This window comes from Schistocerca gregaria, chromosome X, assembly GCF_023897955.1.
Source record: "Schistocerca gregaria isolate iqSchGreg1 chromosome X, iqSchGreg1.2, whole genome shotgun sequence".
NCBI classification, from domain to species: domain Eukaryota; kingdom Metazoa; phylum Arthropoda; class Insecta; order Orthoptera; family Acrididae; genus Schistocerca; species Schistocerca gregaria.
Window position 1 is genome coordinate 565,812,410 of NC_064931.1, and position 22,666 is coordinate 565,835,075.

General features: G+C 35.7%; 1 protein-coding gene across 2 annotated transcripts in view; it reads right to left on the bottom strand.

The window, feature by feature from the left end:
• LOC126298442 (rho guanine nucleotide exchange factor 17) overlaps nucleotides 1-22,666 on the bottom strand; it is a 950,787-nt gene that overhangs the window by 161,337 nt on the left and 766,784 nt on the right. For both annotated transcript variants that reach the window (XM_049989771.1, XM_049989770.1), the window contains exon 9: nucleotides 19,293-19,515. In XM_049989771.1, coding sequence (XP_049845728.1) covers nucleotides 19,293-19,515 — 223 coding nt within the window. The remainder of the gene's footprint in view (nucleotides 1-19,292; nucleotides 19,516-22,666) is intronic.

Here is a 22,666-nt window from a genome sequence, read left to right on the forward strand (position 1 = left end):
TTTGTAAAACAATTTTGAATTTCTTTTTTGTATTTTATACCTCAAAATGTAATTCTTTTATAATTATCCGTCATACACAACAGAACTTCCTGGCAGATTAAAACTGTGTGCCACACCGATACTCAAATTCAGAACCTCTGCATTTCACATGCAAGTACACACCATCTTAGACAGCCAAGCGTGACTCATGACTCATCCTTACAGGTTTACTTCTGCCAGTGCTTCAGCCTCTACCTTCCAAACCTCACAGAATCTCTACTGCAAAACTTGCAGGACTAACATTCCTGGAATCAAGAATTTTGCAGAGGCATGGCTTCGTCACAGCCTGGGGGATATTTCTGGAATGAAAATTTCACTCCACATTGGAGTGATATGCTGATATGAAAGTTCCCGGAAGAATGAAAATGTGTGCCAGAACGAGACTTGAAATTCAGACCTTTGCCTTTTTTGGGCAAGTGCTCACCAATTGAGCTACACGGGCACAAGTCATGGCCCATCCTTACAGATTTTCAACCACCAGTCATGCTTTTTCAACCATCAGTCATGCTTTGGTAGTTCAGTAAGTAAGCACTTGCCCGCAAAACGCAAAGGTCCCAAGTTTGAGTCTTGGTCTGGCACACAGTTTTAATCCGCTATGAAGTTTTATATCAGTGTACATTGCTGAAGAGTGAAAATTTCATTCTGGATATATTAAAAATTATTGCCAGACTCAGAACATCAACACCACTTCTAAATATGGCCCTTACAGTATTATAAACTAGAATATAATGACTAATTTTCAAAAATATTCAGAGAGTATATCACACTCCATAATATTCTGGATACTGAGGGCAACATAAAACAAACAATAATGTTTGGATCTATAGAATGTTCACCATACAGTAAATTGCAGATGACCAACACTTTCACTGGACACTGAAACATCCAGGAATACACATTAGCTGCTCACGGCTCTTCTTCAATAATAGATTGTATAACCATAAATAATAAATCATGAGTGTATGTAAAGGACACAAGCATATACATGTTAATACAGACTGCATCATAGTCATGTCAGATCTTCAGTTTCCCACAGAATAGCAAAAGTGAATAAAATGAAATGAAACTAAAGTTAGTAGATACAATTTCAATTTGTTAAGAGATGCTAGCATGTCAGATGAAAATCATCTTGCTCTACTAGACCAGTAAGTGGCAACATATATAAAGATGGGAAAATATGAAAGTGATATTGCATCAAACACTAGTTGTGCATAAGGTGCCTACAAAAATTAATGAACGACCAGAGGACTAACAAAATTTTGGGAGCCAGTGTTCCATACTGTGTCAAGAACTTTACTGCTTTCATCAGTACACATCTTGCATAATGCTCATGACACTAAAATTAAAGAATTTTGGGGTCATACAGAGGGCTACTGACAGTTTTCCTTGTCATATACCATCTGTGGATGGAATATGAAGGGAGTAAATTAGACTGCTACACAGTATACTCTCCACCATATACTGTATGGTGCCTATTGGAGTACAAATGACTGGTTAAGGGAACTAAATGTACTGGCAAGCCCAGTTTTTTCCAAACAACATTAAATACAGAATTGGAAATAAAAAAAGATCAGCATTAGTAAGAAAACTTAAATGAGAAAGTTGAATGTACTACATCTATGAAACAGAGTGTTATACGCAGACTTACAAAACTGTGGAGCTATTAACCAAACAGGAAAGGAAGAATTACCAAATTGATCAAGTTTAAGAATCAGAATACGTAAATTATTTTAAAATTTTTATTCATATAACAGCTTGTGTTGACTTTACTACAAAAGAAGAACTCCTAGAATCATTTGTTTGGAAATAGATGCTCCAGAGCTAAACAATGTTTTGTTCAATTTTTATCTCTTTTGCTCCTTGTTGCTAGAGTCAGGGACACAGTCTCATTTTCAATCAACAGTTACTCCCATCAGCCAACCCACCAAGCTGGAATCCGACATCACCAATGGTCACAGAAAAATTAATGTTACATAGGAATTACTGAAGAGAATGGGTTCAGACCCAGAAACTAACTGCAAAGAATGAAAGATAAATAAAATAAAAATAAATAGCAGCATAGGAACTTCTATTTTGTAAACAAATACTTTATCTGCTATCAACTTGAAAATAAAATTCTCCTTCCAAAGCAGTGGACAAGATCATGAAAAATTCTTAAAAGTAATTAATAAGAACAAAGAAATCTGATATTTATGATACAAAAATGGAATTTACTATGTTTATTCTATCCGGTTTTATTTATAGACTACTAAATTTTACAAACTTATGTTGTTTAAGTAATTATGAGTGTAAAGAAATTATTAATGTCCAACTTTTAAGGAAGGTAAAAGAATTTATTATTTTACTTAAGAACGTAATCCTACTCAACCCTTGAAACAAAGTGCATTTTAAAATATTTATGTGGAGGATGGTATAAATCATGAAAATATTTGGGAAGAAACACCAGCATGGATAATCTAAGAAAAGACCTAGCACAGATTCTATTTTGACAGTTGAGCAGTTTGAAGAAAAATGAAGGTAGTTCAACCTGTTAAGGTGTTGTTTATTTATTGAAGATGAAAAGCCTTTGATGAGATTAAAAGAGATTTGCTGTGTAATATTTAAACAAGATGAGTCATACCAGCACATCTTATTGATCAAATAAATTCAACACACAAAAACAAGAGTCTTAGAATAAGAACAAATGAAATAATAATACTGCTAACACAGTTCCAGGAGTCAATGACACTGATTAGCAACATCTAAGGTGAAATGACAAATAGATTTAAAGAAACGTCTTATGTGATGTGACAATTACTTAGTGACAATATTGTCTGTGGATTATCAGCTTATCATTGCTACTTCAGAGACAAGCTAACATATTGAAGGAGATCTACATTAAGAAGTGGATGGCAAAAGACTTAAAGAAGAATAAGAAGAGTTATCCTTACCAAGAATAACCAACGTGTAGAAGGAAAACCATTGATGTTGGTTAATTTGTGCTTTGGTCAGCTACTGTCTCATCAAAAGCTAACTTTATTTGTCAGTCAGTATACCCATTTCTTTGATGGAAAACTCTGAGTTATTACTTCAGTATTAGACTTGCCTCATTTGAAACAACTCACATCATAATGGCTAAGGTATTTATTAAAAATACACATATTGCAAATAGTGGTGTCAATTAAAGATCAGTAAGTAGAGATCTGTGGGTGCAGGCTGCCTTTAGATACTATGTTCAACTTTTATGTTGTTTTTATTTCAACAGTGTCATTCATGAATGTGAGTTGTGTATTCTGTTTCAACTATGGTATGACCTACTTTAGTATTTGGATGAAGAAAATTCGCATTTTGAAGTAAAACTTTAAACTGCCTCACTTGAAGATGAAAATAATGAGTGTACCATCACTTTAGCACTAAAAAGGGTCATTACAGTCACACCATTTCAAGTTTTTCAAGCGTCCATGAATAAATTGTCAAATGCTGAAGGAAAAGGTTGTCCTATGGAAATGGCAGGAAGAGACTTCCCTCTATAAATGACATCCTGTTGCACAAGAAATCACATCAGTGACAATATGAACTTTGACAGATTTCTTGTTATGGGACTGAGCTTACTACCAACTAAATTTAGTTATTCTTGGGACAGTTATTTGGTGAATATCAAAACTTATGATGTCAGAGTTGGCATTTAAGACCTCCTGGAACAACTGGGTAACATGCATATAGATTCTGATGCAGCATTTTCCTAGCATGCAACCAATGACAGAAGTTTTATTGCTTGGTATACGTCTCATATTGAGTCAATAATGGTATACACTTTTTGTGTACTTTTAAAACTTCATACGACTTCAACAGTGAAATATTTCTGTGTCTTCTGTTTTACCCATTTGGTAGAATCCACCACCATCAATGTATGAAATGTGTTGACCATTAGGTTGAGAGTTGACAGTCGTCAGGAATTTATGATCAGTACTTCACCATGGACCGTGAAGTGCTCCATGTAGCACTTTCTGATACACTTTTTACAATGCTCTACATCAAATTTGTTTTTCTTTTGCAGTTGGTTCTGTCTTGTCACTACCATTCCTGGAACTCCTTCTGGTAAGTGGCTACAGTTAGGATTCTTGGACTGTGGAATTCTACTGTGCATGGTGTATGTGAATTCAAACAGCAAGAAAATTTTTGTGCCAGTATGAACATCTTAGGAATATAAAATATCTTCACAGGTGTCCAAAATTAAAGCAACAAACTGCTATTTCCCCATCCTGTATCTAAGTACTGATAAAATCATATAGACTGTCAACAGATGTCCATACGATCATGTTCTGCATAGAAGATGGCATTCTGATCAATGGACAACCACAACAGCAATGACATCAGGGCATCCATCAAATGGTGTAATATTTGTTGGGTAGTTCCACATCCACAATCACTGTGTACACGGTCACAGATGGTGCAGTATGGCATAGAGAAGAAACCTAACAGACACTTTGCAGTGGAGAATCATAGGAAGAACGGAAGCAGGACAGTTGTTTCTTGGATGTGATGACAGGTGATAGAGACCAAAACTGTATCCCAAAGACAGGGGCAGGGCTGATCACATGTGACAGCAGAAAGAGAAGACCGTTATATGGCTATAAGGGCACAATGGGATTGCCTTTGTACTGCATGGCAACTGGCCTCTGATCTTGCAGCATCCACTGGACATTTTGTATCAAGGCAAACAGCACACAGAAGGCTTCAGCAGAATGACCTTTATTGTTGGAGACTTGCTGTATGTGTACCTTTGACATATCTTCACATTCACATAAGGGAATGCCTGGAGTGGAGTCATCAACATGCCATCTCGACACTCGAACAGTAGGTCAATGTTATTCTCACAGATGAGTCCTGAATTGGTTTCAAGAATGAGTCTCAATGGACTCACATCTGGAGGGAATGGGGAACATGATTTCACGACACAAAAATTGTGGAAAGAGACTAATATTGAAGAGCATCCCTAAAGGTGTGGGCAGGAATTATGATGACCATTTGAACAGCTCTTCATGAAATTGTACAGGTAACACAGCAAGGTTTAACTGCTATCAGGTATTGTGACAATACCTTGAGAGTTCATGTGTGGTTAGGTGGACCCAGATGAGTTGCATCACATCAACATCCACCAACCACTCCTCAAGACTGAGAGCGGCTCTGCAGTAAGAATGGGCATTATTGCCTCAACAAGAGACTGATGACATCTTTGCAGCATGTCTCACCATTGTCAGGGCTGTATTGGTGCCATAGGTGGTCATATCCCATGTTGATCATAGTAATCAGTTGTTGGAATGTGTGTGCAAATCCATTAAGTTGGAAAAAAATGAAGAACGTTTTTGTCTAACATTATGCTCTTTGCAGTTGTTTACATTCTGTATTCTCTACAGTGTCTCTACTCTACTATTATCTGTTTATACTGTTTTGTGGGAAAATAAATGCAACCTTTCAAAATTTTTGTTTGTTCCTTTAATTTTGAATACCAGTGTGAATTACCACCAAATGAATTATTACACTTGGTTAGCTGAATGTTCAGGCCCTCTAAGTCCAAACTATTCAGATATGCCTAAATCTGCTCTATTCCTGTTCAAAAGGAGTAGACAGTCTGGAAGTCTGGAGATGTTTATTGATTTGGGGATTGAAAATTCATTTATGCATGATTTTCTAGTATGAGGTAATGAGATTTATGCTATTTGGGGATTTCCTGACATGGGAAGAATTTTGTTAGGTTGTGATGCTTGCATGTATAATGACACATTTTGCAAAAGATGAAAGCACCAATACTTGCTTATTGATAGGATCAGTATTCAGGTTTCTAAGAAACATCTTTAAAACTACAAACTTTACCACTTGATACAAAGAGACAAATTTAGATAATCTTAAGACTATATGTATCACATATCCTCCTACTTACTTCATTAAATTCATAATCACTAAAGTATGTGATCCTCAATCCATATTTTATGTCTTAGTTTATATTTCTGATTTTAAATCACAATTTTTACATTGTTATTTCAATGTCAACCTGTGTTTCCTGGGCAACATACTTTAGATTTCTTTCCTTTCCTTTTTTGTTATTTCTATTTTTCTTTGTTTTATTTACTACTGTGAGCCTAATTTGTTTCTGTTTCATACTGTTTTTTCTCTGCAACTCTCCACACCATTTTACAATCTCTTCTCCCACTCTTCCAGTGTCCAGAATGAAATTTTCACTCTGCAGTGAATTGTGCACTGATTTGAATCTTCCTCACAGATTGAAACTGTGTACTGGACTGAGACTGGAAATTGTTAACTTTGCCTTTCACGGGCAAGTGCTGACCAACTGAGCTACCCAAGCATGACTCCTAACCTGTCCTCACAGCTTTACTTCTGCCAGTATCTTGTCTCCTGCTTTCCAAACTTCACAGAAGTTCTCCTGTGAAACTTGTGGGACTAGCACTCATGGAAGAAAGGATATTGTTTGCAAATGTGGCTTGACCACAGCCTGGGGAATGTTACCAGAAATTTTGACTCTGCATTGGAGTGGTGCCAGTATGAATTTTTCTGGAAGATTAAAAATGTGTGCCAGACCAAGACAACGAAACTGGGATCTTTGACTTTTGTGGGCAAGTGCTCACCAATTGAGTTACCCAGGCATAACTCATGACCCATCCTCACACATTTACAACTGCCAGTAAAGCTGTGTGGATGGATCATGAGTCTTGCTTGGGTAGGTCAGTCAGTATGCACTTGCCCACAAAAGCCAAAGTCCCGAGTTTGAGTCTTGGTCCGGCACTCAGTTTTAATTTGCTATCAGTGTACACTCTGTCCCAGAGTGAAAATTTCATTCTTGATCAATCACACAATTAAACAAACTCAGCATATTGACACAACTCTGTAAAGCTGTGAGAATGAGTTGTGGTTGTGCTTGGATAGCGCAGCTAGTAGAAGACTTGCCTTTGAAAGGTGAAGGTCCTGAGATCAAGTCGTGGACTGGCATATGGTTTTAATCTGTCAGGAAGTTTCCTCCAGTGTGTTTGTACCTTAACTGTTCTACATTCAAAATTACATCTACATCTACGCCTTCATCTATACTCTACAAACCAATGTGAAGTGCATGGCAGACAGTATATCCCACTGTACCATGTCTTATGGTTTATTTCTGTTCAATTTGCACAAATGGATTATTCTGCTAGGTAAGGGCAATGAAAATTTAATTTTGATTGAGACTGGAATTCTGTAGCAGGGTAAGAAAGAAGAGGAAAAATAGCAGGTGAATGTGGACTGCAGGAAAGGTCTCAAAGAAGAAACAGGATGGTAAAATTTTGCACAGAGCATAAAATAATCATTAATAACACTTTGTTTCTGAATCATGACAGAAGGTCATGCATGTGGAAGAGACCTGGAGACATCAGAAGCTTTCAGATTGGTTATGTAATGGCAAGACAGAGACTTTTCAACCAAATTTTAAACTTTAAGACATTTTCAGGCGCAGATGGTTATAGCAATTTATTGGTTATGAACTTTAAATTAAAACTGAAGAAATTGCAAAAGGTGGGAAGTTCAGGAGATGGAACCCAGAAAAGCTGAAAGAGCCAGGGGTTGTTGAGAGTTTTGGAGGGAACGATAGGCAACGACTGACTTTGACAAAGGAAAGGAATCCTGTAGAAGACAAATGAATAGTTATGAGAGATGAAATGGTGAAGGCAGCAGAAGATCAAATAGATAGAAGGCAAGACCTAATAAAAACCTTGTATATCACAGGTGATACAGAATTTAATTGATGAAAGGAGAAAATATAAAAATTAAGCAAATGAAGCCACTGAAAGGACTACATATATCTAAAAATGATATTGACAGGAAGTGCAAAATGGCTATGCAGGAATGGCTAGAGGATAGATACGAAGGTGGTTTGAAAAGTTCTCAGAATGGAATAGGAAAAATAGTACTTACATCACTGAAACTTTTTTCATTTTTCAATGTAGTCTTCTTGTAGATTAATGCACTTGGTCCAATGATGTTCCAGTGCCTTGATCCCATCTCAAAAATGAGTTTCCTCCAGGCCTGCAAAATAATTGTCAACTCCAGCTCTCAATTCTTCATTTGAAGTGAATCTTCGTCCACCAAGAAAAATGTTCAGTTTTAGGAAGAGATGGCAGTCTGATGGAGCCATATCAGGTGAATAAGAAGGGTGTGGCAACAATGCCTTAGTTCACGTAATTTTGAAATAGCAACAGCACATGTCTGCAATCCAGCATCAAGAGTTGTGCCACTCATCTTGCAGATAATTATTTCATTTCTACTTCTTCCATTAAAATGTGATATACCCTTTGAGATGACATCCGACAAGTGTAAGCAGTTTCACACACTTTCAATCAGCAATCCTCCATGACCATTTGTGCAGTTTTGCAATGATTTCTGGAGTAGTGACACATCTTGGCCAACCACTGTGTGGATCATCATCTAAGGTCTCCCAACCAAATTTAAATTCATTTATCCACTTGAAAACTGTTGAATATGAAGGAGCAGAGTCCCCAGTGTATTGTGGAAATTGGCATGAATGTCCTTTGCTTTCATACCTTTCTTTATGAAAAACTTAATCACTCCTTGTGTCGTGATTTTTTTCCATCTTCACACCTCACTATGGGGGAACAACAATAGAGCCATGTCAACACTACAGGTCTCTTCCAAGAGCACTGAGGTGTCACGTGTTTGCAGGCAACAGTCCAATGAATATAACGTGAACAACTCATTGCAATAGCACTGTCCTCTTGTGGTGATTCCAAGAACTTTTCAAACCACCCTTATATAATGATACAGATGCATATATCACAATGGGAAAGATAGATAGATACTGCCTATAGGAAAATTGGAGAAAAGAGAAGCAAAAGGGTGAAAATCAAGAACTCAGATGGAAAACCAGTACAAAACAGTGAAGGAAAAGTTGAAAGGTGGAACAAGTTTATAGACCGGCTACATAATGAATATGAAATTGAAGGCAATATTATAGAAACAGAATAGGATGTAAATGAATATGAGATGGAGGTACAATCCTGAAAGATAAATTTGACAGAGCACGCAAAGATCTAGACTAAAACTAGTCCCATGGAGTAGACAACATTCCGTCAGAACTACTGGTATCCTTGGGAGAGCAAGCCATGACAAAACTATTCCACCTGGTGTGCAAGATGTATGAGGCACTCAGATTTCAAGAAGAATGCAATAATTCTAATTCCAAAAACACAGTTGCCCACAGTGGTGAATGTTAGTGAATTATCAGTTTAATAAGTCTTAGTTGCAAAAGAGTAACACTAATTATTTACAGAAGAATTGAAAAACTGGTATAAGGCAACCTCAGGGAAGATCAGTTTAAATTCTGGACAAATGTAGGAACATCCAAGGCCCAACATAATCTCTTAGAAGATGGGTTACACAAAGGCAAACCTATGGATATTTCATTTGTAGATGGAGAGAAAGCTTTTGACAATGGTAACTGGAATACACCTTTCAAAATTCTGAAGGTAGCAGGATGTTAAATAAAAAGAGGGAAAGGTTATTTACAACTTGTACATATCCAGATGGCAGTTATAAGAGTCGAAGGGCATGAAAGGGAAATATCACTTGAGAAAGGTGTGAGACAGGCTTCTAGCCCATCCCCAATGTTATTCACTCTACATACTGAACAAGCAGTAAAGAAAACCAAAAGAAAAATTTGTGTATGGAACTCAAGTTCAGGGAAAGGAAATAAAGACTTTGAGGTTTGCCAATGACATCATAATTCTGCCAGAGACCGCAAAGAAATTGAAAGAGCAGTTGAATGGAATGGATGGTGTCTTGAAAGGAGCATGCAAGATGAACATCAAATAAAAGCAAAACAGGGGTTATGGAATGTAGTCAAATTAAACCAATCCATGTTGAGAGAATTAGATTAGGAGATAAGACACTGAAAACAGTAGATAAGTTTTGCAGTTAGTAGTAGAAGAGGACCTGGGTGAAAGTGGACGCTTAGAAACAAAGACGAAATCTGCCAAGAACAATACTACTACCACACAAAAAGGAATGCAACATGGAGCCAAGGTAAAAATATTCAGAGACAGCCATGCACGTAATGTCTCAAACTATGTCTCAAACAGTGCTAAAGAGATCGTGAAAGTGTCTGCCATCGTTAAGCCAGGGGCTAAGTTTGGAAACGTGATTAGAAATGTAGAAACAGAATGTGCCAGTTCCAGTAAAAGTGACTGTGTTGTTCTCATAGTGGGATCGAACGACGTTTACTGTAACGAAGCCAGTGGATATATAAAAAAACTGCTTGTTATCCTGCAACTGCTGTCAACTACAAATGTAATAGTAACTAATGTACCCATGAGATTTGACCTGGCCGACTGGTCGTGTGTAAACAGTGAAATTCGGCGAACAAATCAAAAATTAAAACACTTCTGTTCGAAATTCAAAAACGTAAGACTACTTGACGTCAGCATATATGAAAAAACTTACTTCACAAAGCATGGACAGCACCTAAATCGATCTGGTAAGATGAGACTCGCATCAGATATAAACAAAGCTGTTGATGAAATATTGCGCGAAAGGAGTTGTGAAAACAAACACGTTATCGCCCTAAATGATAGCATGCAGGGTAACTAGCGAAATGGGCCAATTCCAACCGACTTTGGCCCAACATTAAAAACTCAGTGCAAGTACTGAAAACGCATGTGGAAGTGCCATTACGTAGTAAAAAAGTTAGTTTTAAAGATGCTTTAGCTGGTAATGTTTGCAGTAGTAATTTCATTATGCATTTGAACATTAGAGGTCTATCTGAAGGAATGATCAGCAAGCTTTATGATATAGAAATTTTGTTAGAAAGTATGAAACAATCTGTAAATGAGCATTGGCTTGAACCTGAAAATATCAAACTCCTCAATAAACTTACAGGTTACAAACTAGCTACCTACTTCTGTAGGACTAATGGGTGTGGTGGCTCTTGCATACTAGTGCATTCCACAATAGGCTATGAAATAAGACAGAATTTTAGCTATTTAAATGAAGAACATACATTTTAGAGTTGTTGCATTGAACTTAGAGAGTATAACATGCTAATCATCAGTATATATCGCACCCCTGGGTACCACATAAGTTCTGTATTCCTAGAAAAATTTGAGACATTGTTATATAAATTAAAAACAGGAAAAATGCATAAGAAAATAGTTATATGTGCTGATTTCAACATTGATGTAAGAACTGATGACAAATTTTCTTTGCATTTAAAGAACCTGGTAGCTACATATGGGCTAAATCTAAATTTTGATCAATGCACAAGAATTACAGCAACCTCTTCAACTTGTATAGATAATGTTGTTAGCAGTTATAATTACAGTGTAAAAGAAAAATTTATTCTAGATCTAGGAGTCTCAGACCATTCAGCACTATTTGTATCACTATCAAAACTAAACCCAGCCTGCCCAACAAAAAGATGTAGGAGCTTTAGTGAAGGAAATGTAGAGGAATTTATTAAAAAACTAAACTCCACTGTGTGGTCAGTCAGCAAAGACACTTCCACAAATGAAAACTACAATAACTTTTTAACTGAATTCATGAGTGTATTCAATGAATGTTTCCCTGTTATAACAGTACAGACTAGGACTCTTAAAAATAGATCATGGATAACAAAAGGAATAAAAGTGTCTAGTGCTACAAAGAGGAAACTGCATATGGAGGCAAAAGTAAATCGAAGTCCTGAATTTCTTAAATACGTAAGCACATACAAAAAAATATTTGACAAAGTAGTTAAATTAGCAAAGCGTATTGCAAATAATAGCTATATCTCAAATGCTAAAAACAAATCAAAAGCTGTTTGGTCTGTTATAAGAAGTGAGGTCGGCAATGAAATGGAGAAAAAATGCCCCTCAAAACTAATGATAAATGGTAGAGCTGTTACAGATCCCAGTACCATTTGTGAATCCTTCAATGACTTCTTCATAAATTGTAATACAACTAGTGATTATCCACCGCCAAGTACAAAGGGTAGTGCTGCAGAGCAAAATTGCACGGGTTTTAAATTTTCCCATGTTTCCAGCTCTGATGTTATAAAAATCATAATGTCCCTAAAAAATTTAAACTCTGTGGGTTGGGATGAGGTCCCCACTAAAATAATAAAATTAGCCTGTCATAGTATTGCGCATCCACTCTCCCTCTTAATCAACCAGTCTTTTGATGAAGGATGTTTCCCAGACCGATTAAAATATGCAGAAGTAAGGCCAATTCATAAAAAAGGGAAACAAGATGAAATGGGAAACTATAGGCCTATCTCACTATTACCAATTTTTTCAAAAATATTTGAAAGAGCAGCATGTGATCAGATGCAAAATTACAATTCATCCCACAGCATTATTTTACGCAATCAGTATGGTTTCAGGAAAGGCTGCAGCACAACTCGGGCAATAAACGAACTGGTCACAAAAGTTAGCAGACGTCTTGACGATAGACTGTGTGTATCGGGCATCTTCTGTGATCTTACCAAAGCTTTTGATACGGTAAATCATGACCTGCTTCTCCAAAAACTGACAAACTATGTTTTTCAAGGAAAATCTCTTAATTGGATGTCGTCATACTTGGCAAACAGGAAACAAAGTGTACTTGTAAACAACAGTAACAAAAAATTAGTCTCTGGCTGGAAACACACTCAGTTAGGCGTACCGCAAGGTTCTATATTAGGGCCTCTACTATTTTTGTATTATATTAATGATATGCCATGCCAGGTTCAGTCCGATACCATCCTCTACGCAGATGACTCAACAGCAATAGTATGCTGCAAAACTGATAAAGACTTAATCCATCGTATTGAGCAAACACTTGGGGAAGTGGAGAAATGGGTCAAAAATAACAGCTTGAAATTAAATCTTACAAAAACAGAAATTGTTCATTTCACCACAAAACAATCGGCTCAATGTATAAATGAAATAACATACAAAGACAAAAAATTGGACACTGCAAACTGTGTCAAATTCCTTGGGGTACTAGTGAATAAGAATATGCTGTGGGGTTACCATGTAGACAGCATACTAAGTCGACTGAACAGTCTCGTATATGCCATGAATGTCCTATATAGCATTACTGATTTAGCTGTAAAGAAAACTGTATATTATGCATATTTTGTATCAGTCATAAGGTATAGTACAATTTTTGGGGGGTCTGAGAAAACAAATCTGCTCAAAGCCTTTAGGCTACAAAAAAAGATAATCCGAGCCATGGTAGGAGCAAAAAGGAGACAACACTGCAAACCTATATTTGAGAAACTAGATCTAATGTCCATACCTAGCTTATATATATATGAGCTTCTCATATTCACAAAAAGAAACCCACAACTTTTTGAAGGCAACTGCTTCTTGCATCAGTATGAGACCAGGCATAGAGCAAGTTACATGTTACCTACCCATAGACTAACACTATATGAAAAAAACTCCACATTATATGGGCATGAAATTTACAAATACTATCTGGAAGGGGAAATGTGACCCACCTCTAAAATATACTGAAGGAGACTTGGAAACATATCTAAAAAATAAATGCTACTATACGGTAGAAGAATTCTTGAATGATAACCATGTAAAAATAATTGTATAGATCACCACAATATGTATTATGACAAATGTGTAAAATACTTTATTATGACAAATGTGTAAAATACCTGTATAGCAACACATGTATTATAACCTAAAATTAAGTTTATTAGTCTGTATGTAGTATAAAAACTGACAAGTCACCTATGTCGCAATCCTTGATTGTATAAGGCATGTTATGTGATAATAAAATTTGATTGATTGATTGATTGACAGTAAAATAACTGGTGATGGCTGAAGAAGAGAGGAAGTAAAATATAGAAGGGCAATGGCAACAAAGTGTTTCTGAAGAAGAGAAATTTGTTGACAATGAATACACATTTAAGTGTTAGGAAGTCTTTTTTCGAAGGAATTTGTCTGGAGTGTAGCCTTGCATGGAAGTGAAACATGAATGATAACAGTTCAGGAAAGATGAGAATAGAAGCTTTTGATATGTGGTGCTGCACTAAAATGCTGATGATTGGTTGGGCAGAGCATGTAAATAGTGAGGAGGTACTAAGCAGGTTCATATGGATGCAGGCTGCAGCAGTTAATTGGAGATAAAGATATTTGCCTAGGATAGAGTAGCATGGAGAGCTGCATCAAATCTGTCTCAGGACTGACGAGCATAAAAACAAAATTGCACATAGTTTGTGAAAAGATGATTGCTGAAATGCCTCTGCGCCTGTTGTAATTAGTCTAAGTTTATCTTTGTGGTCCCTAAATGAGCACTGCATAGGAGGTTGAAGTATATTTCTAAATTCCCTTCATACTAGTTCTTAAAACTTTGTAAGCAGGTATTCACTAGGTAGTTAGCAGCTGTCTTTGAAAGTTTGCCAGTTAAGGTTTTGCAGCATTCCTGCGATGCTCTCCCACAGGTCAAGCAAATGTGTAACCATTTGTGCAGCCATCCTTTATATACTTTTAGTATCCCATGTTAGTCCTATTTGGTACAGCTTCCACACATTTAAGCAGTATTCTAGAACTGTTCAAATGAATACTTTGGTAGCAATATTCCTGGCAGACCAATTGTAGTTTCCCAATATCCTACCAAGTCCACAACCTATTTTTCCTTTGACTGAGCTTATGTGATAGTACCATTTCGTATCATTACAAAATGTCACATCAAAGTGTGTGTAAGAGTTGGCAGATTCCAGTTGTGACTCTCTGGTATTATAATCACTGAATAATACTAATTATTTTTAATTTTGTGAATCAGATACTTTTATATTTCATTCCACACACAATATGCTTACTCACCTCACCCATTTTGTTACATTTCTGTTTTTAACCTCTTGTATTAAAAGGCTGTCTAAATTAAACTTTATTAACTATTTTATCTGATGATTTTTTTACACATATAATTAATATAAATATATCTCACCTCAGTCTTATCATCATGGTGAGTAATGAAGGTATTCCAACTTTCTGAAAGTATGTTTACTGAAATAGTTATTGAAAAATAGCAGCAACTAAAGGCTCCTACACAGTTCTTTTTTCACCAGTTTACAATAGCAGAATTTGTTTCCTTTCTGTGGCTTTTTAGGTGTTGTGAAATCATGAAAATCATTGAGGTGACATCTGCTGGAAGCTACTCACATGTTTCATATATTGTTGGTAGGAACAGCTAAATATGTAGTATGAAGTTTGGTAAATACCTAAACTCAGACAGACTGCATAATTTACTCATGATTGCTCTTGAGACCTCCATATGTAGTACTGGTCACTGTTTTTATCTTGTCAGTCTACTGTTCCAAAATTGTCCTCTTTCATCCCCAAAGAGACTAAGAATATGAGGAGTGGAAATGGAAATGATTCTAAGTGTCCAATCTCAGTTTGTCATAAGAATGTCTTTCTCTTGATGCATAACTTAGTTGTATCCAAATATCTGAGTAGGTATTCGGATACCACAGAATTATGCTGTCTATCTCATCAAGAAAAAAAATAAGACAAATTAGAAAAATAAATATTTTACTAAGAACATTCTAAGCAGCATACCAGGAAACTGACTGTTTCTAACAATAAGTGCCAATACAAATGTTTTTGTTTCAGTTTCTATTAATACAGATGCATTACATTTTATTTGTAATAAGACAAATATGTCAGTAATATTTTAACTAGTAGAAATGTACTCAATAAAAATTATTTCCCATTTATTTCAAAGTTTTTTTGAGACAATAACACAATTATCTTCTAGAAAAAATATCTTAATACTGACATCTGTCTTTTGTGCAACTCCATTCTTGGGATCAGTTGTGGCAATGTAAAACTCCCTGTGCTGTTGTGGAAGAAATGGCAACATCATCAAACAGGTCTTTCTGTTTTCCAACACATAAAAATGGCTGGTCTTTCAGATGAAGTACAGCATTCCTCTCTTGAATACATTGAAATTTTACCATTCTTATGTTTCAAAGTAAGAATTTTTATATAGCTGCTTGAGATACGAGACACTTTGTTGGTACTGCACTTTGAGATCTTGCATGCCTGCATTGCCAACAATGTTTTAGCAGCATTTTTAAAATCAAAGAAGTCAGTTGTCTGCATTGAAATGGACTGGGTTCATTGCTTTAACTGAGCCAACAGTCTTGTGTAAATCATGCAGAACAAAAAGCCTTCCTTACCTTTTGTCATTTCTCTATAACTGCAAAATCTCTGTTGCATGTCACAAAACTTTGTCCCATGCAGTAATGACTTTCTGAAACATTTTCTGCATAAAAAAAAGTCTAGGGACATGAAATAGAATGCCAAGAATAAAACAAGACTGAAAACATGTTTTCTTAAAAGTGGCACTTTCAGCATTTGTCATTTCCACTCTTCATGTGTTTTCCTGCTGATGATTATCTGACATAGTTATTAGGATTTGGTAATCAGCTATAATGTCATTATTTGACTTTCTCTTGGTATTACATAACTGAAAATCCACTTGTATTTCACCTCTTGTGATCATTGTTAGAAATGCATTAACTGCAACCTGAAAACAGTACCCAAGATTCCCACAATTATAAATATCTTAGTCTTTCAATTTTAGTGGCAGCTGATTTTGCACTTATATCACTGATGCATTATGAAACTGCAACACATCAATACAGCATAATGAATCAACACCTATATGTGTAGCAATTTCTTTCACAGTGACAAGTCAGCAGCCTTTAATAGTGTCATCCACTACTGTGATATTTTGTTTAGTTCCTGCTCTTTATTGCTGTCCTGATCATAGGGCTACTGTCACTGAGGTGATATTTTTAAACTTGCTATATAACACTCATAGAACTGACATAGTAACAGTAATGAATCAACACAATATATTATCTACTTGTTCATTTAGTTCTACAGTATCATTTTTCAAAAATTGCTTCACATTAGGTGCATATTTGTAGGTCTATGGCCACAACTGTACTATCTGTGCTCATCTGCATTATGTTCTCACATTATGATGTCATATATTGGGCATACTATAGATTGCAAGTACTACTGTCAACAACTTTAAGTACTCACACTCCATTTTTCACATTTTTACAGAATTTTAAAGGTTTACATTTAACCACATTTTTTTAATGACAAGAAACATTGGAATAATGTAGGGAGGAGCTGGTGTTAATAAATACTAAATGTATAACTGCAGCTCATAGCCACTATTGTTTAGCTTGTATATCAAGGAAACACTGTTGAAGCAGAAGAAAATTACAAAACTGGTTTTGAATGTGAGAGGAATCTACCTGTGCTCAGGTTTGCAGGTCACAGAGTTCTTTTGGCTGAAAGTATGGAGGGGTAAGTAGAACAGAGTTTGGGTTGAGGATAAACAAAATGAACATGAAAGTGATGAACATTAGTAAAAAGGGGAAAACTGACTTGCTTTAGAGTGAAAATGGGAATGTTACAGCATAAAAAGCGAACAAAATTTTTTCTGGGAATCTAGTTAGAAAATACAGTCTATGCAATGAAGATGTCACAAATGGAGTGGTGCAGATGAAAATTGGATCTTCATCGTAAGAAATCTATAAGTACTGATATTTATTATTAACTTTGACACGAAGAAGTGGTTTGTGAAGCTGTATATCTGGAGTACAGTAGTATAGGGGTTTATCATGTTTTCCATGACAAAACTGAATAAGAATAAAGAGGTGGCATTTGAAGCACAAAGTAACAGGAGGAAGATAATATTTAAGTGGACATATAGACTATGAAGTGAAGAATACTATAAATAAGTTTATATAAATCTCTTTCCTGAAGGAGGGAAATACATAATCCAGCAGTGGGAGGATCAGTAAAATGAATAAATCATAGGGACAGATGAATATTAGAACATGTAACAAATTTTACTGAGAATGATTGGCATAGGATTTTTGCAGAAATGAAAATATTAGCACTATAGGTCTTCAGCAGCTGTCAGTATTCTACTTTATGCCTGATGCCTGATCATTATAAAGTAGGTATCTTATGCACTTCTTATTTACTTCTCAGCTTTTCTAAGAGATCATTCTTTAATTTTACTAATAATTTACTTTTTTGTATTATGACAACAAAATTGTCTGTACTAAACATGTAGCCATTTCTTTGAGGATACGTATTAACTGCAGAATTATTTCAGCTAAGATTATAAGTAATCTAGGTTTTCAGATAGATAGTAAACTGTTGTGGAAAACTCATAGTCACGATCTTGTTCAAAGGCTTAATACTGCCATTTTTCTATTAGAACAGTATTTGAATTAAGTGATAGTTTGACAAGAAAAGTAGTCTACTTTGTTTATTTTGGTTCTCTTATGACACGTGGTATTGTATTTTGGGGTAGCTCTTCCCATTTTCCAAAGATATTTTTGGTTCATAAATAGGTAGTTCAGGCAATATATGGTGTAAGTTTGGGAACCTCTTGTCCACCCCTGATCATTAGTCTAAGTATTCTGACATTGGCGTCTCAGTATATTACTCTCATTTCTTGTTAACAGTATCAGTTTACTCCCAAGAATTAGCAGCTTTCACTCATTTAATTCTAGACAGAAATCCTATCTGCATCTGGATTTGGATTGCACTCACTTCCTTGACTCTTGTGCAGAAAGGTGTGCAGTATACTGCTGCACCCATTTTCAATAAGCTACCAAAAGAATCCAAAAATCTTAGCAGTAATCCACGTGCTTTCAAATCTAAACTGAAGACTTTCCTCATGGATCACTCCTTCTATTCTGTTGAGGAGTTCCTTGAAAAATTAAGCTGATTCCCATGATATATTGTTGATTGTGTTTATGTAAACTTATAGTCTGTCAATTTTTCAGATTAATAACATTTTATTTTATCTGCTATTACTTTTCTGTTGTAATTTCATGTATTGATATGTTCCATGACCTTGGAGATGCTCTTCAATTTGGTCCTATGGAAATAGATGTGTGAAATTCTCCCTGGTAAATATGGCCAGTTTCAAAACCCACTTATTATGAAATTATAAATCAACAAATATTTAAATACTGTTATACCATCTAAACTGGACCTTTAAAATTAATTTTCTTCTGATAAACATGTTTTAATTTCAGAATACTTAGTTTAAAATTTACGAATCAGGAAAGAGCTATGGAATGGAACATCTATGAGATGGAACATTAAGTGGTAAGTATATACTGTTTAAGTATATAAATATTTTGCATGCAATCAACAACTATTGTTCAACTGACACAGTAGTGTACTAACTCTGAACTGATGATGAACTCAATGTGGGAAAGCTTTGACTCACTGCCATTATGTTCAGACAATTGCTTGTTCACATAACACAGCATTTCACGGATGATGTCGTCAAGTAGATTATGGTCAGTGTGTAATCGGGCTGCTATTTCTCCCATTTGAGTCAGAAGTACGGCATCCTCAGCAAGATTTTCAACCTCTCGTACCAAATCTCTTAAGATGTCATCTTTAACTGCAACAACAATTGATATGTTAAATTAACACAGGTAATGTCAATAATTAAAATGGAAAAAAAGCAACACTCTCATGGACTGGGTCATATTACTGAGAAGTGAGGCGACAGATAGTTCAACACTGTAAGAGTATATGATAAATTCAGACTAAATTAAAAGCACATCACAGTAAATGGTGCAAAAACAATCACATCAGTGCACAGTGTACTCTCCTCTGGGCAACACAGGTCTCTATGGCCGAATGGCATCCTGCAATAGATTATACCAAGTATCTTGTGCATTTTGCTACAATTTGGCAATGGAGAATGAGTAAGTTCCCACTTCATCATCTCCCATACATTCTCAACTGGTGGAGATCTGATGATCTTTCTGGCCAGGCACTTGTACACAACAAAGAGCATGTTGAATCACAGCAGCCATATGATGATGTGCATAGTCATTCTGCAAAGCACGTCACCTTGCTGTCAAAGAAATGGCGGTAGCATAAGGATAACAGCCTATACAATATCACAGGCACTGATTACTAGATCCTACAAAAACACCAAATATGACCATGAGTTGAAACTAGTGGCCCCCACAGAACAATTGCACTCTAGAACAGGCAGCTCACTGAGTCTTTGCCATACACATGTAGGTTGATCACTCACATAGAGGCACAATGTACTCTCATCACTCAAGACAACAGAATGTCATTCCACTCTCTATCAAGTCAACTTTTTTGGTCCTAATCCTGCTCCAAGCAGATGGTTCCCAGTGCTCCTTGATGACACAGTTGGTACAGTGCATGTCCTGATTTTGTCCCTGGCTGATGTTCAGCCAGCTACCATTCCTCACATAATACAATGATCTTGACAAGCATCTGTACAACACAGGCTTCAAGAACCTGATCTACAGGTGTGAGAATGTTCCACAAACCACCGCTGAAAGTAGTGAGACACCAATAATACACTGTGCGCAACATATGCAGTTATCTGTCCACATCCATCCAGCATCCTGCAGGCCCACAATTTGATCCTGTTCAAATGGCTGAAGTTGTTCGACAGAAGTACATTCTCATTGGTGGGGAATGATTATATCCTAGAATGGCCACTGTAAGCACTATTCACCTATAAACTTGACAGAGTTACTGTCTGCAGGGTCATAACAAAGGGTGCACAGACAGTATCATCTGATCACCTATAAACTTGACAAATAAATTGTGAACATTACAACTCCTCAGCATGCACATACTACACTCTGGCACAACTGGACACAATCCTTGAGGGTGTTGCATTTTTTTCCATTAGTTTATATGGTTGAGAAAAGTACCAAAACAATCAAATAAAGTAAATAATTATAAAAATTACCATTTACAATTTAGGTTTTGAAAGATTAAAACAACCATGAATACAATATATTTTCAAAATTTACAGACTCTTTATGAAATAACAGGTCATATTAACTGATATCTGGTATTATTGAAAACTAGTCAAATAGTAAGACATCCTTAAAATACAGAAGAATCTACAAAAATTACCTCAAATACATGAAGTAACTCATACGCTCTTACATTTTATGTTACAACATTGCATACTCTTTTGGGATACTATAGTTTCGGATATGGAAAAATCTCAACCATAAGTTGGTTAGCATGTGTAGCTATCAATATTCTAGGGTGTGCATTCTGGTTTGTTGACATTGTTGTGCCTAAGTCTCAAATGATGGACAACACTGTGATAGCATGCACAGTACTATATAAGATGACAAGACATGATCACAGATCTTATCCCTTCCATGCATTTATATACTGGAAGTAGTTATGTACATAAAAAAATAGACTGAGAAAAGAAAGCCTTTCTCCTCAAAACAAAAGTGTCCACGATTGGAGTACCAGGTCAGACAGTGGCATAAAGGTAAGATGTCATACATGCACTAACAAAACTATACAACAGATTACCAAAAGACATAAAATCATTTCCTGAAATACAAAAGTTTAAAAAGTCTGTAACACCCTGCCTACTGCAAAACTGCTACTGTTCAATCTCACAGTGTCTTATGCAAGAAAAAAATGAGATTCATACTTTTAGTTGTAAAAATAAGTTATAATACACTTATTTAACCAGATTTGTCATTATTGATTGTATGGAGCCAATTTCTTACAAAAATTTAAGTGATATATGTTTGAATGTTATAAAACCAATGGTTAAAAGGATGTTCTGGCCAATATCTTGTGTGCAATATGTGTACTGAAACACAGATTTATATGGACAAAATAAATAAATAAAAAATAATGAGTACTCCTCTTTCTTTTCATGGTATCATATGTATAAAAGATGATACTATTCATTATGTGTGAAAATACACACAACACTGATTTAATATTCTACAATATTTAATATTTATTTCACAGACCAGGTTTTGGTTGTTACACCATCATCAGGTACCTGCAGCCACCCATCAACTTTGTTACCTTGTTCTAAAATGTTTAAATACTGAAAGATAAGGAAGATACTATATCCTCATACTAAAAATTACTTAAAAAGTAACTATGTACAAACATTCAAACCATATCAATGTGACATGTTTTTTCTGAACAATTATTTTAGGCATTTACTTCTTCTGACACCTATACATCTTATCATTTATTTCTCTTAATTGTAAATGACAATTTAAAATTTGAAAATATAGAAATAAAGTGTTTGTGCAACAGTGGGAAGATAAGTTAGACACATTGACTTAATATTGTATAGGGCACCTTTTCATCCTGAATGCAGGGATGACACATCATGGCATGAACTTTGTAAGACACCAAATATATTGGGGAGCTATTTTGATCTATGTATGCTCAACTGGCATCTCAAGTCACTGAGATTTGTGGAAATTGGATTCAATGCATGCACATGTTTTTGATGGTATTCCAGATGTTCTCTACAAGATTAATGTCAAGTGCATTCTAGGGAGGAATGTAAAGACCCTCATATCCATGGAATGTTTTATAAATGATTCTGACATAATTACATAGAAATGTGGTGCTGCATTGTCTTGACAAATGCAGTAAAAACAAAAGACAAAATTTGCGCATGTTAAAACATGTTTCTGTGTTGTTCACTACTGACATACAATAGCAGGTATATTAGAGGCCACTTTCCATCCCATCAGACTACCCAACAT